The sequence below is a fragment of the Vigna umbellata genome, chromosome 6 (genome assembly GCF_029865625.1).
Source record: "Vigna umbellata cultivar VRB3 chromosome 6, Vumbellata_1.0, whole genome shotgun sequence".
In the NCBI taxonomy this organism is placed as follows: Eukaryota; Viridiplantae; Streptophyta; class Magnoliopsida; order Fabales; family Fabaceae; genus Vigna; species Vigna umbellata.
In genome coordinates, this window is record NC_142170.1 from 533821 (window position 1) to 549280 (window position 15460).

General features: G+C 44.9%; 1 protein-coding gene across 1 annotated transcript; it reads right to left on the minus strand.

Annotated features, from left to right (window-relative positions):
* Window positions 1-3892: 3892 nt before the first annotated feature.
* Window positions 3893-5189, minus strand: LOC148196547 (uncharacterized). The gene is made up of 6 exons (XM_088092335.1): window positions 4987-5189; window positions 4737-4904; window positions 4554-4658; window positions 4404-4452; window positions 4228-4323; window positions 3893-4139 (listed from the first exon to the last, which is right to left on the minus strand). The coding sequence occupies exons 1-6, from the start codon at window positions 5187-5189 to the stop codon at window positions 4050-4052; spliced, it is 711 nt and encodes a 236-aa protein (XP_087948461.1). The 3' UTR covers window positions 3893-4049.
* Window positions 5190-15460: the final 10271 nt, after the last annotated feature.

Here is a 15460-nt window from a genome sequence, read left to right on the forward strand (position 1 = left end):
GACAAAGTTGAAGAAGTGGACGAAGTGGACGAAGTGACGAAGTGGATGAAGTGGAGGAAGTGGGGGAACTGGAGGAAGTTGACGAAGTGGAAGAAGTTGACGAAATGGACGAAGTGGACGAAGTGGAAGAAGTGGAGGAAGTGGACGAAGTGGAGGAAGTGGAGGAAGTGGACGAAGTGGAGGAAGTGGAGGAAGTGGACGAAGTGGAGGAAGTGGACGAAGTAGACGAAGTGGAGGAAGTGGACGAAAGTGACGAAGTGGGCGAAGTGGAGGAACTGAAGGAAGTGGGGGAAGTTGAGGAAGACGACGAAGTGGACGAAGTTGACGAAGTGGAGGAAGTGGATGAAGTGGAAGAAGTGTAGGAAGTGGAGGAACTGTAGGAAGTGGAGGAAGTGGACTAAGTGGAGGAAGTTGACGAAGATGAGGAAGTGGAGGAAGTGAAGGAAGTGGAGGAACTGTAGGAAGTTGAGGAAGTGGAGCGTGTGGAGGAAGTGGACTAAGTGGAGCAAGTTGACGAAGTTGAGGAAGTGGAGGAACTAGAGGAACTGGAGGAAGTGGACGAAGTGGAGGAAGTTGACGAAAGTTGAAGAAGTGAAAGAAGTGGACGAGGTGGAGAAAGTGGAGGAAGTGGACGAAGTTGACGAAGTGGACGAAGTGGACGACGTGAAGGAAGTGGACAAAGTTGACGAAGAGGACAAAGTGGAGAAAGTGGACAAAGTTGACGAAGTGGACGAAGTGGATGAAGTGGACGAAGTGGACGAGGTGAACGAAGTGACGAAGTGGATGAAGTGGAGGAAGTGGGGGAAGTCGAGGAAGTTGACGAAGTGGAAGAAGTGGACGAAATGGACGAAGTGGACGAAGTGGAGGAAGTGGACAAAGTGGAGGAAGTGGACAAAGTGGAGGAAGTGGAGGAAGTGGACGAAGTTGACGAAGTGGAGGAAGTGGACGAAGTAGACGAAGTGGACGAAAGTGACGAAGTGGACGAAGTTGACAAAGTGGACGAAGTGGACGAAGTGGAAAAAGTGGAGGAAGTAGAGTAAGTGGTGGAAGTGGAGGAAGTGGAGGAAGTGGAGGAAGTGGAGGAAGTTGACGAAGTGGACGAAGTTGACGAAGTGGACGAAATGGACGAAGTGGAGGAAGTGGACGAAGTGGACGAAGTTGACGAAAGTGACGAAGTGGAGGAAGTGGACGAAAGTGACGAAGTGGGCCAAGTGGAGGAAGTAGAGGAAGTGGAGGAAGTTGAGGAAGTGGACGAAGTGGACGAAGTTGACGAAGTGGAGAAAGTGGAAGAAGTGGAGGAAGTGCAGGAAGTGGAGGAACTGTAGGAAGTTGAGGAAGTGGACGAAGTTGAGGAGGTGGAGGAAGTGGAGGAAGTGGAGGAAGTGGAGGAAGTGTAGGAAGTGGAGGAACTGGAGGAAGTTGAGGAAGTGGAGGAAGTGGAGGAAGTGGACTAAGTGGAGGAAGTTGACGAAGTTGAGGAAGTGGAGGAACTGGAGGAAGTGGGGGAAGTTGAGGAAGTGGAGCAAGTGGAGAGAGTGGAGGAAGGGGACGAACTGGACGAAGTGATGAAGTGGATGAAGTGTAGGAAGTGGAGGAAGTGGAGGAAGTTGACGAACTGGAAGAAATTGACGAAGTGGACGAATTGGACCAACTAGAGGAAGTGGAGGAAGTGGACGATGTGGAGGAAGTGGAGGAAGTGGAGGAAGTGGAGGAAGTGGACGAAGTGGACGAAGTGGAGGAAGTGGAGGAAGTGGACGAAGTTGACCAAGTGGACGAACTGGACGACGTGGAGGAACTGGAGGAACCGGAGGAAGTTGACGAAGTGGAAGAAGTTACAAAGTGGAGGAAGTGGAGGAAGTTGAGGAAGTGGACGAAGTGGACGAGGTGGACGAAGTAGACGACGTTGACGAAGCGGATGAAGTTGACGAAGTGTACGAAATGGACGAAGTGGAAAAAGTGGAGGAAGTGGAGAAAGTGGTGGAAGTGGAGGAAGTGGAGGAAGTGGAGGAAGTGGAGGAAGTGGAGGAAGTTGACGAAGTGGACGAAGTTGATGAAGCGGACGAAATGGACGAAGTGGAGGAAGTGGACGAAGTTGACGAAAGTGACGAAGTGGAGGAAATGGAAGAAAGTGACGAAGTGGGCGAAGTGGAGGAAGTGGAGGAAGTGGAGGAAGTGGAGGAAGTGGAGGAAGTTGAGGAAGTGGACGAAGTGGACGAAGTTGACGAAGTGGAGAAAGTGGAGGAAGTGGAGGAAGTGTAGGAAGTGGAGGAACTGTAGGAAGTTGACACTAGTGCAGAAAGGGGTTTTAACGTCCAATATTTTGGCCTTTTGACGTCCGGCGTACGCCCGACGTTTATGTGGGTGACGTCGCTCAGACGTCCGTTGTGGCAGGACGGACGTCTCTGTAAACGTCCGTTGTGTCAGCACGGACGTCTACATGAACGTCCGTTGTGGCAGGACGGACGTCTCTGTAAAACGTCCGTTGTGTCAGCACGGACGTCTACATGAACGTCCGTTGTGTCATGACGGACGTCGACATGAACGTCCGTTGTGTCAGGAGGGACGTTTACATGAACGTCCGTTGTGTCTGGACGGACGCCTATATAAACGTCCGTTGTGTCTGGACGGACGTCTATATATACGTCCGCCTCCTCCCCCCTGACGTCTACCTTGCTGAAATGTTTTAGGTAGGAGCTGGGGGGTGGACGTCCGTGTGTGCACTGACAGACGTCTGTAGACGTCCGACTGTGCACTAACGGACGTCTACTGGGCGTTTTTTTTTTAAAAATTAGTTTATTTTTTCAATAAACACTACAAAAAATATTAATATTTCCGACGGATTTTTACCGACGGATTAATATCCGTCGATATATCTTAATTTCCGACGGAATTACCGACGGTATTTTTAATCTTTTTTACCGACGGTCAAAAGCCTTCGGTAAGGCCGTCGGTAAGTGACATGCACATTACCGACGGATTTACCGAAGGCTTTGGGTCGTCGGTAAAAAGAGCGGAATTTTTCCCGCCCATTATTTCGCTAGACGACATTACCGACGGATTTACCGAAGGCTTCGGGCCGTCGGTAAAAAGAGCGGGATTTTTCGAGACCAGCTTCGCATCCAGTGCCAATATATGTTGCAACCACTCATTTCTCCTCTCATTTCTCTCTATCTCAGTCTAATACTTCTTCTATCGTTGCTCTTCACCGCCGCTGCCCTCCACTGCCGCTGCCTTCCACCGCCGCTGCCCTCCACCACCGCTGCCCTCCACCACCGCTGCCCTCCACCACTGCTGCTCTCCACCACCACTGCTTTCCACCGCTGCTCTCCACTTCCATTACTCTTCACCGTCGCTGCCCTCCCGCCGCTGCCCTCCACCACCGTTTTCCTCTACCACCGTTCTCTTCACCACCGCTGCCCTCTACCACCGTTCTCTCCACCATATTTTTTGGATTAGGAACATTTATCTTACAAATCTGAGAATTGTAGAAAAACTGTCCATGATTCCCTATAATTTTAACTATTGAAAATAAATGGTTGTTTGATACTTTGGACATTAATTTGTTACTCGCGTGATGCCGTTTTGGTGGCGGAGTTCGTGAAAATGTAAAAAAAAATTGACACAGCGATGAAGGAAGAGGAAGAAGATGAACCAGGTCGCGACATTTACCGACGGATTTACCGAAGGCTTTACCGACAGCCAAAAGCCTTCGGTAATTACCGACGGACGAAAGATCCGTCGGTAAAGTTTACCGACAACGTTTTTACCGACGGTATATTGGCCGTCGGTAAGCCGTCGGTAAATGCTAATTACCGACGGATTTTATACATTACCGACGACTTATGACCGTCGGTAATCTCAATCATTCTTGTAGTGAAAACCACACCTGAAAAGCAGAAAAATGTCCCAGAACAATTTTGCAATAATATAAAAATGCGTTTTATATAAACAAAGTTCTACTTAATGTGGAGTTCAATCCACTACCAAACTATCAACATAAAACTTAAACTAAAAAACTAAACAATGTTCAACAAGAAATATAACTATTCCTAACTCCATCTTTGCAGAAGATAAGCGGTCCACTCCTGCCTTATCTGTTTAATTGTGTCTTCTGTAATAGGCGATGTAGTCTTGAAGCGCTGCAAAATTCAACAAAGATTCATTATTGTTTCATATATAGTTGTAGATGAATATGATTTGTAATGTATTGAAGGTATACATCATTACCTCATTCCAGTCATCTGTAATGACTGCTCGAATGATGGTCTTAATCCAACACATCACATAGAAGCCACATTCCCATGAATCTACCTGGTGGTTACACTAAAATAACAAACTAAATAGTTAAGAATTTAGATCATTCAATAACATAAATGAAAAGGAAACGTTAAATGACTTACAACCTTTGGATACAAAACTTGAACCAGTTGACCACGAGATTTACCAATAACTCTGTACAGATTGAAAACACAAAGTATAATTAATATGACTATTTTATCATAAAAGTTGAAGGTGAACATCAAATTCAAAGTCATTTTTGGAGAAACACTTACCCTTGAAGCATGGTTCTCAACTCAGTTTTCATCCTCCTGTGCAACGAACAAAAAAATATAATTTTACATTGTTTGGGAAGGATTACCATCAGCTGCCAGTGCGACCTATCACGAAGGACAAATAGTTATTCAACTAATTAACGAAACTATAATAATAAAATGACCACATATAACAACACCTACCCGTCAATGTATGGCACAAGGTATACGTCTCTTTTTGACTCATCCATCCATGTTTGCAAATAATCTTGTCTGTTTTGAAGTGTGTTACCAGACGGTTGAATGGTCTGAGGTTCAACAAATCCGTACATGGAAGACCGACCTTGGTCTACAACGATTGTGTCCATGTACCTAAAACAACAAAGTTAAGTTGTTAGAAACTATATAACAATGTAAATAAAAGTAATATGAAAGACCAAATTGAGTAACTTACATGCACCACAGCTGAATGATGGAAATATTCAACATCCTGTCTCCCCCAATCACCTCCAATGCATCAGAAAATGTGATATAAACTGGCACATGTGGGGGAAGACCAAATACCCTCAAATCCCAGTAGACTTCTAATGATGCTTTCTTTAATTTGGGTAATTTTGTCACTAACTTTGATAGAGGATCATCCTCCGCTTCAGCCATCTCATCATCTTCATGTATGACTGTATCATGAATTGGCTGCTTCTGAGGACGTGTGAACTGAAGATAAGAATTTACGTCAAAGCTTTGTCAACAATTATATGAAGAATAAACATAGAAATACTATTTTAAAAGACATTATACCTGTGGAGTAGCGATGTGGGACATGATCAATGCTCTAGGCCATGCAATAAATGATCCTATGGCCTCCCCCACAAAGTTAATTTCTGGAGTGGGTACAGGCACCTGAGCCTGGGGATCCCGAACCTCGTCAATGGTCACACGCACGTGCTGGGGTAATATGGCAACACCATGAATGGTCTCCCCTCCCTCAAGCACTCGTCCGACAGCCACAATGCGTGGGGGATCCCCATCAACCAACAGCTCATATTGACCGCTATACTGAGTGGGGTCTACAGCAGAGCATGATCCTTTAGTGCTGACACGAGGTGGTGTGGGAGTTTCATCGACCCCCATGTCGCCTTGCGTCATGGAATGCAGCTTTTCTTCAAGCGCTCTTTGTATTTGTTTTTGTTCTTGTAGCTGCTCCATGAATCGTTGCTCCATTGATCTCATGCTTTGGTTGAGTCTTTCCTCCCATTGAAGATCCATCTGCCTCAGTGTCTCCTGACTCATTGATTGGGGGGTTTTCTGTGTAGGGCCAAAATACTCACGAAGACCAATCGCCCCAGGAACTCCACGTACACGTCCTGGGTGCTCGGGCCTTCCAATGGCCGTTGTCAAAATGTCGTCCCTACCTTGGCCAGCAAATGTGCCCTGAGTCTGCTGCTCAACCAACTCATCCTGCACATAAAAAAACCAAGTTACTTAGAAGACATGCTGTGATAGATACACAATCAAATAACTGCTTATAATTTGAACTTACAATTCTCTGTGAGATCAAGGCAGCTGAGGAAGATGTCATGTTCCCATCAGATTTAGTCCGAGCAGCCTTCCACAGCTCGTACCTAGCAGGTGCAGGTGCTAGGTCGGGCGACTCAAGTCCCAAGGCATCGGCTTTAGACTTTCTCAGTTTCTTCTCCAATTTTGCATATCCACCTCGTGATAACAAGTGGGGTGCGTCGTTTAACTTTTGTCTTTCTTGGGCGGCTAACCTTTTATCCTGTGAAACCATGTATATAAGTAAGTGTATAATCATAAAAACTCAATGAAAGGCGATCTTAAGAAACATACCTTCCATTCCTCAGACTCTCTAGATGCACGAAACTGCATCCAATCCTCCTCTGTGAAGGTATAATGCTGAGATGGATTTTCATGTTGTCTATCTCCAAAGACATATAGTCGTGTCAGCCTTGTCTTGAAATCCCTCCATCTTATCGCTATATGCGATAACACTTTCTTTCTGATTTGCATTGTGTTTGGAATATCAAAATGTTGCTGTTTAAAACCAAAAACTTGTTACCAAAAAGAAAACATAACAGATAAGTATATCACAAATTGCATGAAGTATAAACATACCTGAACATCTTGCCATAAGAGGTTCTTGTCGACCTCTGGGACGTCATCCCAACATGCATGAAGGATAGAGACATGACTTTTTGCTAACTTGCCCAGATAACTCCTAAACCTATCAGCATTTGGCCCTGATGGATGACCTGATCTGGGGTCAATGTCAACATGCCTCCTCTGACCATCCACGCGTCCGGATGTCACATCTGCCACTCGGGTGACGCCTCGTCCACGTCTGCTCTTTCCCGATCCTGAGTCTGAGGCCGACATACCTAAAAAAATTATACAACGTTAGTAATAATTCAATTATGATGAACATACATATAAAGTCAATAAAAGTGAAAATATTAACCTATTAATTAATTGTTTTTTCCCAAATGCCTTCGTTGTGATCACTACGAATTGCCTGCATTACATCGGCAACGTCATCAACTGGGTCTTCAGTGGGTCTACATGCAACAGATGTTGTCTCAAGTATATCAAGAGAATCGTCATCCTCATGTCCATGCATGTTTCTACCTTCTAAAACCACTGACCATTTGTTATTCGATGGATCACTTACGTAGAATATTTGTCTTGCTTGACTAGCCATGATAAATGGTTCATCAGTGTAATTCATCTTGTTCAAGTCTACCAATGTGAAACCAAGGTCATCCATCATGACACCAGAATTTATATCAACCCATTTACACTTGAAAACTGGTACTCTAAAAGTAACGTAATCAACTTCCCATATTTCTTGTATTATTCCAAAATAACTGATGGATGCTGTGATTGGATTTTTGTCTTTAGAACTAGCAAAGTGCACAGCCTCAGCTTGTAGTGTGACGCCACTATTTTGAACTCTGCTTTTGTCATCTTCTACCTTTGTCTGAAATGAAATATTGTTTATATAGTACCCACCATATGTAATGACCTCTGTGTTCGGCCCACGAGATAACCTCAATAAAGTTTCAGAAACATGTGGAGTCGCATACATCTTTTTCTTAAACCATCCCAAGAAGGTTTTCACATGTTCATTAAGATGCCATTTTTCACTCATTTTTGGGTTTGCTGCCTTTATTTCATTAACGTGGTCAGAAATGTAAGGAATCACATCAACAGTGTTGTTTAAGACGTACAAATGAGCTTGGTCAATTTCTTTTCTGCTAACACTTTGAATTCTCACACCTCGAACACCCTTACCTTCACATTTTCCTTCATTTTTGCTCTTCGGAAGACCGACGGGTTCACAAGATGGCATATAACTTGAACAAAATTCAATGGCTTCTTCTGCAACGTATCGCTCTATGATTGAAGCTTCTGGTCTATACTGATTCTTGACATATCCCTTTAAGATCTTCATGTATCTTTCAACTGGGTACATCCACCTTAAGAAGACCGGCCCACATATTCGAATTTCTCTGACTAGATGAACAATCAAATGTACCATGATGTCAAAAAAGGAAGGTGGAAAATACATCTCCAATTGACATAGTAGTCTTATTCCCTCATTTTCCAATTCATCTAAACTTCGAGGGTCAACAACTTTCTTGCAAATGGCATTAAAGAAAAAACTCAGACGTGTCAGAATACCCCTAACAGAAGGAGGTAATATACCTCGAATAACAACTGGTAACAACTGTTGCATCAATACATGACAATCGTGAGACTTTAAACCAACTAGCTTTAAGTCTTGCATAGACACAAGGTTACTAATGTTTGAAGAATAACCTTGCGGAACCTTCACACTTCTTAAACAGTTACAAAAACTTTGTTTTTCTTTTTTGGAAAGTGTGTGACAGGCTGGGGGCAGATAGGTGCGTCTTCCTATTATCTGTGGATGTAACTCAGATCGGATTCCCATGTCAGCCAAATCTTGTCTTGCTTTTATTCCGTCTTTGGTCTTCCCTTTGACGTTTAATAAAGTTCCGATAACACTGTCACAAACATTTTTTTCAACGTGCATCACATCAATACAATGTCTAACATCAAGTTCACACCAATATGGAAGCTTAAAAAATATCGATCGTTTCTTCCAGATGTTCTTTGCATAGGTACTTTTATGATGTTTTCCAAACACAATGTCAATGTTTTTCACTTCGTTGTACACCTCTTCACCATTCCGGGGTCTGCACACAACCTCATCCTCAGCACTTCCATTAAATGCTTTTTTCAATCTACGATAAGGATGATTACGAGGAAGAAATTTTCGATGTCTTGTATATACTGTCTTCTGACCATGCTTCAACTGAAGGTAACTAGTGTTTTCTTCACATATGGGACATGCAAAATGACCTTTAACACTATAACCGCTCAAGTTTCCATATGCTGGGAAATCATTTATAGTGCAAAACAACATTGCACGCAAACGAAACTGTTCCTGAACATGTGAGTCAATCACGTCGATGCCTTCTTCCCACAACAATTTCAAATCATCAATTAAAGGTGCTAAGTAAACATCAATGTCATTTCCAGATTGTCTAGGACCCGATATCATCATGGACAACATCACATATTTTCTCTTCATGCACAACGAAGGAGAAAGATTGTAAATCATCAACATAACTGGCCACGAACTGTGTTTGCTACTTAAGTTTCCATAAGGATTCATACCATCAGTTGCAAGTGCAAGCCTTAAGTTTCTTGGATCTGCACCAAATTCAGGAAATTTGTCATCAATCTTTTTCCATTGTGGAGAATCAGCAGGGTGTCGAAGAAGATTATCGCACTTTCTTTCGTCAGAGTGCCATTTAAGGTTCTTTGCATCTTCTTTAACAGAGAACATACGTTTGAACCTAGGTATTATAGGCAAATACCACATCACCTTAGCAGGTGCACCATCATTACCTTCATCACCAGTGACTCTGTCAGATTTCTTTTTAAAACGGGATAAACCACATGTTGGACAATACTTTAACGAAGCAAACTCCTTTGTGTACAAAACACAATCATTAGGACAAGCATGTATCTTTCGATATTCAAGACCCATTGGACATAAAATTTTTTTGGCCTCGTAATTACGAATAGGTAGAGTATTATTTTCTGGAAGCATCTCCTTCAACAACTCCAACAACTCGGTGAAACTTTTATCGGTCCATCCATTCCTTGCTTTTAAACTAAATAATTTTAAAGTTGAAGACAGACGTGTAAAGTTCGAGCATCCTGGGAACAACGGTTGCTCTGAATCATTAATAAGAGAATCATACAAATTAGCCCTTACAAAATTTTCTTCACCGACATCACGTATCATGTCCTCTAAATGGTCACTCATCCATTCTTCCACATAATCCGTTCCTCGTGACGTGGTTTGCTGCTCCAGTAGTTCTCCATGCCAAGTCCAAACGGTATAAGTCCTCATTATGCCGTACATGAATAGATGGTCACGCACATTGCCTAAGTCTTGCCGTATTTGATTAAGACAACGCACACAAGGACAAAAATATTTCCCGTTGACGGACTTAGCATTTTGTTCAACGTATTGCAAGAACTTTGAAACACCCTTCTCATACTCTTCACTGATGCGACGTTCCTTCATCCAGCTTCGATCCATACTATGTTCGTAAAATCATTAGTTCAAGTGTTTTAACTCTCACAAGGTTAGGCCCTACCCATTCAAAAAAACTAATTTTCATAATTATATCAGCCACGTGCATTGAAGTCTACATCATAAAATTGATAAGATTTCGGCAGCATTTCGCATTGGTCTCCGAAATACACGAAATGAGAGTAGTCAACGATGACCACAATCAAATATGCATCCGGAGAACAACACAAGTACTGAACCGAAATTTTATCAATCTTATCCTTAAACTCCAAATGACATGGAATTGCAAATTATGGAAATTAATTTTCTCAAACTGTCCAATCGGACAATTCAAAATTTAACACAAACGATTAAAAGATTAATCGTTTGTCTTAAATTTCAAACGGGAACTAAGTGTCACTCAATGATTTGATACTTATATAATACACAACTAATACAGATATATTCAAAAGCCAATTACGCAGTCACATTTTACAGTAAAAAACGTGCATTCACAAAACTCAATTACATGCATACAAAAAAATTTCAACCAACAAGCTAACCTGGAAAGTAGATTCGAAATGAAAATGATGAAAACGGAGGAGTGAACGGCCTAAAACGCAGTCCAAAAACAGTCAAAGAAGCCTCCAAGAACACGCAAGAGTCTACAAAAAAACGGACCGAAAACGATTTTTAATCGGTTCAAATCAAAGGTATTTCATCACAGAGCAATGTAATCGGATTGAAAATGAATTTAAACGGTCCAAAAACGAGAAAACTCACCTGGAAATCAATGGCGCAGCAGCGTTTTGCGGAGGAAGACGATGAACAGTGCGTTTCCAAACGTTAACTGGTCACTGGTTCGCGGGAGCACGATATTATACTCTTAGACGTCCGGCGAGCTTGTGGACGGACGTCTATAAGAGTATAGACGTCAGGTTCGTCACTAATGTGACGTCTTTGATGATTTAAAAATGATATTCGCGGGTGGGTTTAAACGTCCGTCCTTGGGTAGGCCGACGTCTGTAATATGATAAACGTCCGTTTTGGGGAGCTGACGTCTATTATATTGAACAAACTGAACATTTCAACTCCCCATGGCAGATCCTCAACGTCCGTCCTACGAGGGCTCTGACGTCTATAATAGTCTAAACGTCGGGCCCCGCATATGGGACGTCTCTGGACCTGAAGAGAATTAAATATCCAACCACCCCTGTCAGTACATTAAACGTCCGTTATACGGGCTCGGACGTCTATAATATTATAGACGTCCGTGCCCTCGTAGGACTGACGTTGAGGGCCTGAAGAGAATTAAATATCCAACCACCCCTGTCAGTACATTAAACGTCCGTTATACGGGCTCAGACGTCTATAATATTATAGACGTCCGTGCCCTCGTAGGACTGACGTTGAGGGCCTGAAGAGAATTAAATATCCAACCACCCTGTCAGTACCTTAAACGTTCGTTATAGGGGCACGGACGTCTGTGTTTATTATAGACGTCCGAGCCCTCCCAAAACGGACGTGTAAGTTCCCTACTTGGGAAATTGAAACGTTCAGCCTCGTAGACGTCCGTCCCCCTGAGACGGACGTCTAAGGGCTGCAATGGGTATAACGTTCAACTATAAACGTTCAGCCTTTTAACGTCCGTCTCCGAGGACGGACGTTCGCTAGAGTATAAACGTCCGTCTCGGCCAGGGACGGACGTTCAAAGCCTGCAAATGGTTTTCACTGTTCAGCCAAATGAACGTCCGTCACTTAAGACGGACGTTCACTCAAGTATAAACGTCCGTCTCGGCCAGGGACGGACGTTCAAAGCCTGCAAATGGTTTTCACTATTCAGCCAAATGAACGTCCGTCACTTAGGACGGACGTTCACTCAAGTATAAACGTCCGTCTCGGCCACGGACGGACGTTCAAAGCCTGCACATGGATTTTCACTGTTCAGCCTAATGAACGTCCGTCACTTAGGACGGACGTTCACTCAAGTATACACGTCCGTCTCGGCCAGGGACGGACGTTCAAAGCCTGCACATGGATTTTCACTGTTCAGCCCAATAAACGTCCGTCACCTAGGACGGACGTTCACTCAAGTTTAAACGTCCGTCTCGGGCAAGGACGGACGTTCAAAGAGCTCATAGGTGTTTACTAGTTCAGCCTATTAAACGTCCGTCCCCCCAGGACGGACGTCCATAACATTATAAACGTCCGTCGCGACCAAGGACGGACATCCAAAGGGCTGACACGTGTTCACTTTGTTCAGCCTATAAACGTCCGTCTCCAAGGACGGACGTTCATAACATTATAGACGTCCGGCTAGCCCCAGAACGGACGTCTACAGTTCCACTTATTTACTAATATGCCACCGGTCAATTATATACGTTGGGGCTTTTGTGGACGGACGTCTATTGGGAGACGTTAAAACCCCTTTCTGCACTAGTGTGAGGAAGTGGAGGAACTGGATGAAGTGGACTAAGAGGAGGAAGTTGACGAAGTTGAGGAAGTGGAGGAAGTGGAGGAAGTGGAGGAAGTGGAGGACGTGGACGAAGTGATGAAGTGGAAGAAGTGTAGGAAGTGGAGGAAGTGGAGGAAGTTGACGACGTGGAGGAAGTGGAGGAAGTGGACGAAGTTGACGAAGTGGAGGAAGTGAACGAAGTGGAGGAAGTAAAGGAAGTGGAGGAAGTGGAGGACGTGGAGGAAGTGCACGAAGTTGAGGAAGTGGACGAAGTGGACGACGTGGAGGAAGTGGAGGAACTGGGGCAACCGGAGGAAGTTGACGAAGTGGAAGAAGTTACAAAGTGGACTAAGTGGAGGAAGTGGAGGAAGTGGACGAAGTTGACGAAGTGGAGGAAGTGGACGACGTTGACGAAGCGGACGAAGTTGACGAAGTGTACGAAAAGGACCAAGTGGAAAAAGTGGAGGAAGTGGAGAAAGTGGTGGAAGTGGAGGAAGTGGAGGAAGTGGAGGAAGTGGAGGAAGTTGACGAAGTGGACGAAGTTGACGAAGCGGACGAAATGGACGAAGCGGAGGAAGTGGAGGAAGTGGACGACGTGGAGGAAGTGGACGAAGTTGACGAAGTGAAGGAAGTGGACGAAGTGGAGGAAGTAAAGGAAGTGGAATAAGTGGAGGAAGTGGACGAAGTTTCCAAACTGGACTACGTGGAGGAAGTGGCGGAACTGGAGGAACCGGAGGTAGTTGACGAAGTGGAAGAAGTTACAAAGTGGACGAAGTGGAGGAAGTGGAGGAAGTGGAGGAAGTGGACGAAGTTGACGAAGTTGAGGAAGTGGATGACGTTGACGAAGCGGACGAAGTTGACGAAGTGTACGAAATGGACGAAGTGGAAAAAGTGGAGGAAGTGGAGAAAGTGGTGGAAGTGGAGGAAGTGGAGGAACTGTAGGAAGTGGAGGAAGTTGACGAAGTGGAAGAAGTTGACGAAGCGGACGAAATGGACGAAGCGGAGAAAGTGGACGAAGTGGAGGAAGTGGATGAAGTTGACGAAAGTGGCGAAGTGGGCGAAGTGGAGGAAGTGGAGGAAGTGGAGGAAGTGGAGGAAGTTGAGAAAGTGGAGGAAGTGGAGGAAGTTGACGAAGTGGACGACGTTGACGAAGCGGACGAAATGGAAGAAGCGGAGGAAGTGAAGCAAGTGGACGAAGCGGACGAAGATGACGAAAGTGACGAAGTGGGCGAAGTAGAGGAAGTGGAGGAAGTGGAGGAAGTTGAGAAAGTGGAGGAAGTGGAGGAAGTGTAGGAAGTGGAGGAAGTGCAGGAAGTTGAGGAAGTGGAGGAAGTGGAGGAGGTAGAGGAAGTAGAGGAAGTGGACTAAGTGGAGGAAGTTGACGAAGTGGAGGAAGTGGAGGAAGTGCAGAAAGTGGAGGAAGTGGAGGAAGTGGACGAAGTTGACGAAGTGAACGAAGTGGACGAAGTAGACGAAGTTGTCCAAGTGGACGAAGTGGACGAAGTGGACGAAGTGGACGAAGTGGACGAAGTAGAGGAAGTTCACAAAGTTGAAGAAGTGGAAGAATTGGACGAAGTGGACGAAGTGGACGAAGTAGACAGAGTTGACAAAGTTGAAGAAGTGGACGAAGTGGACGAAGTGGAGGAAATGGACCAAGTTGACGAAGTGGACGAAGTAGACAAAGTGGAGGAAGTGGAGGAAGTGGAGGAAGTGGAGGAAGTGGAGTAAGTGGAGGAAGTGGACGAGGTGGACGAAGTTGACGAAGTGAACGAAGTTTACGAAGTAGACGAAGTGGAGGAAATGGGCGAAGTTGATGAAGTGGACGAAGTGGACGAAGTATAGGAGGTGGAGGAAGTGGAGGAAGGGCTCGAAGTTGACGAAGTGGACGAAGTGGAGGAAGTGGACAAAGTTGAAGAAGTGGACGAAGTGGAGAAAGTGGACAAAGTTGACGAAGTGGACGAAGTGCACGAAGTGGACGAAGTGGATGAAGTGGAGGAAGTGGGGGAACTGGAGGAAGTTGACGAAGTGTAAGAAGTTGACGAAATGGACGAAGTGGACGAAGTGGAAGAAGTGGAGGAAGTGGAGGAAGTGGAGGAAGTGGAGGAAGTGGAGGAAGTGGACGAAGTGGACGAAGTGGAGGAAGTGGACGAAGTAGACGAAGTGGAGGAAGTGGACGAAAGTGACGAAGTGGGCGAAGTGGAGGAACTGAAGGAAGTGGAGGAAGTTGAGGAAGACGACGAAGTGGACAAAGTTGACGAAGTGGAGAAAGTGGATGAAGTGGAAGAAGTGTAGGAAGTGGAGGAACTGTAGGAAGTTGAGGAAGTGGAGGAAGTGGACTAAGTGGAGGAAGTTGACGAAGATGAGGAAGTGGAGGAAGTGCAGGAAGTGGAGGAAATGTAGGAAGTTGAGGAAGTGGAGCGAGTGGAGGAAGTGGACTAAGTGGAGGAAGTTGACGAAGTTGACGAAGTGGAGGAATTGGAGGAACTGGAGGAACTGGACGAAGTGGAGGAAGTTGAGGAAGTTGAAGAAGTGCAAGAAGTGGACGAAGTGGACGACGTGAAGGAAGTGGACAAATTTGACGAAGTGGACAAAGTGGAGAAAGTGGACAAAGTTGACGAAGTGGACGAAGTGAACGAAGTGACGAAGTGGATGAAGTGGAGGAAGTGGGGGAAGTCGAGGAAGTTGACGAAGTGGAAGAAGTTGACGAAATGGACGAAGTGGAAGAAGTGGAGGAAGTGGACAATGTGGAGGAAGTGGAGGAACTGGACGAAGTTGACGAAGTGGAGGAAGTGGACGAAGTAGACGAAGTGAGGAAGTGGACGAAAGTGACGAAGTGGACGAAGT

Bases quoted from the DNA above. Each gene is read 5' to 3' on its own strand.
- LOC148196547 (XM_088092335.1), bottom strand. From the start codon at position 5,189: ATGGCTGAAGCGGAGGATGATCCTCTATCAAAGTTAGTGACAAAATTA. The intron at 4,905-4,986 runs GTAAGTTACTCA...TTGTTGTTTTAG, and splicing joins ATCATTCAGCTGTGGTGCAT to GTACATGGACACAATCGTTG. The intron at 4,140-4,227 runs GTAATGATGTAT...TGAATTTTGCAG, and splicing joins TTACAGATGACTGGAATGAG to CGCTTCAAGACTACATCGCC.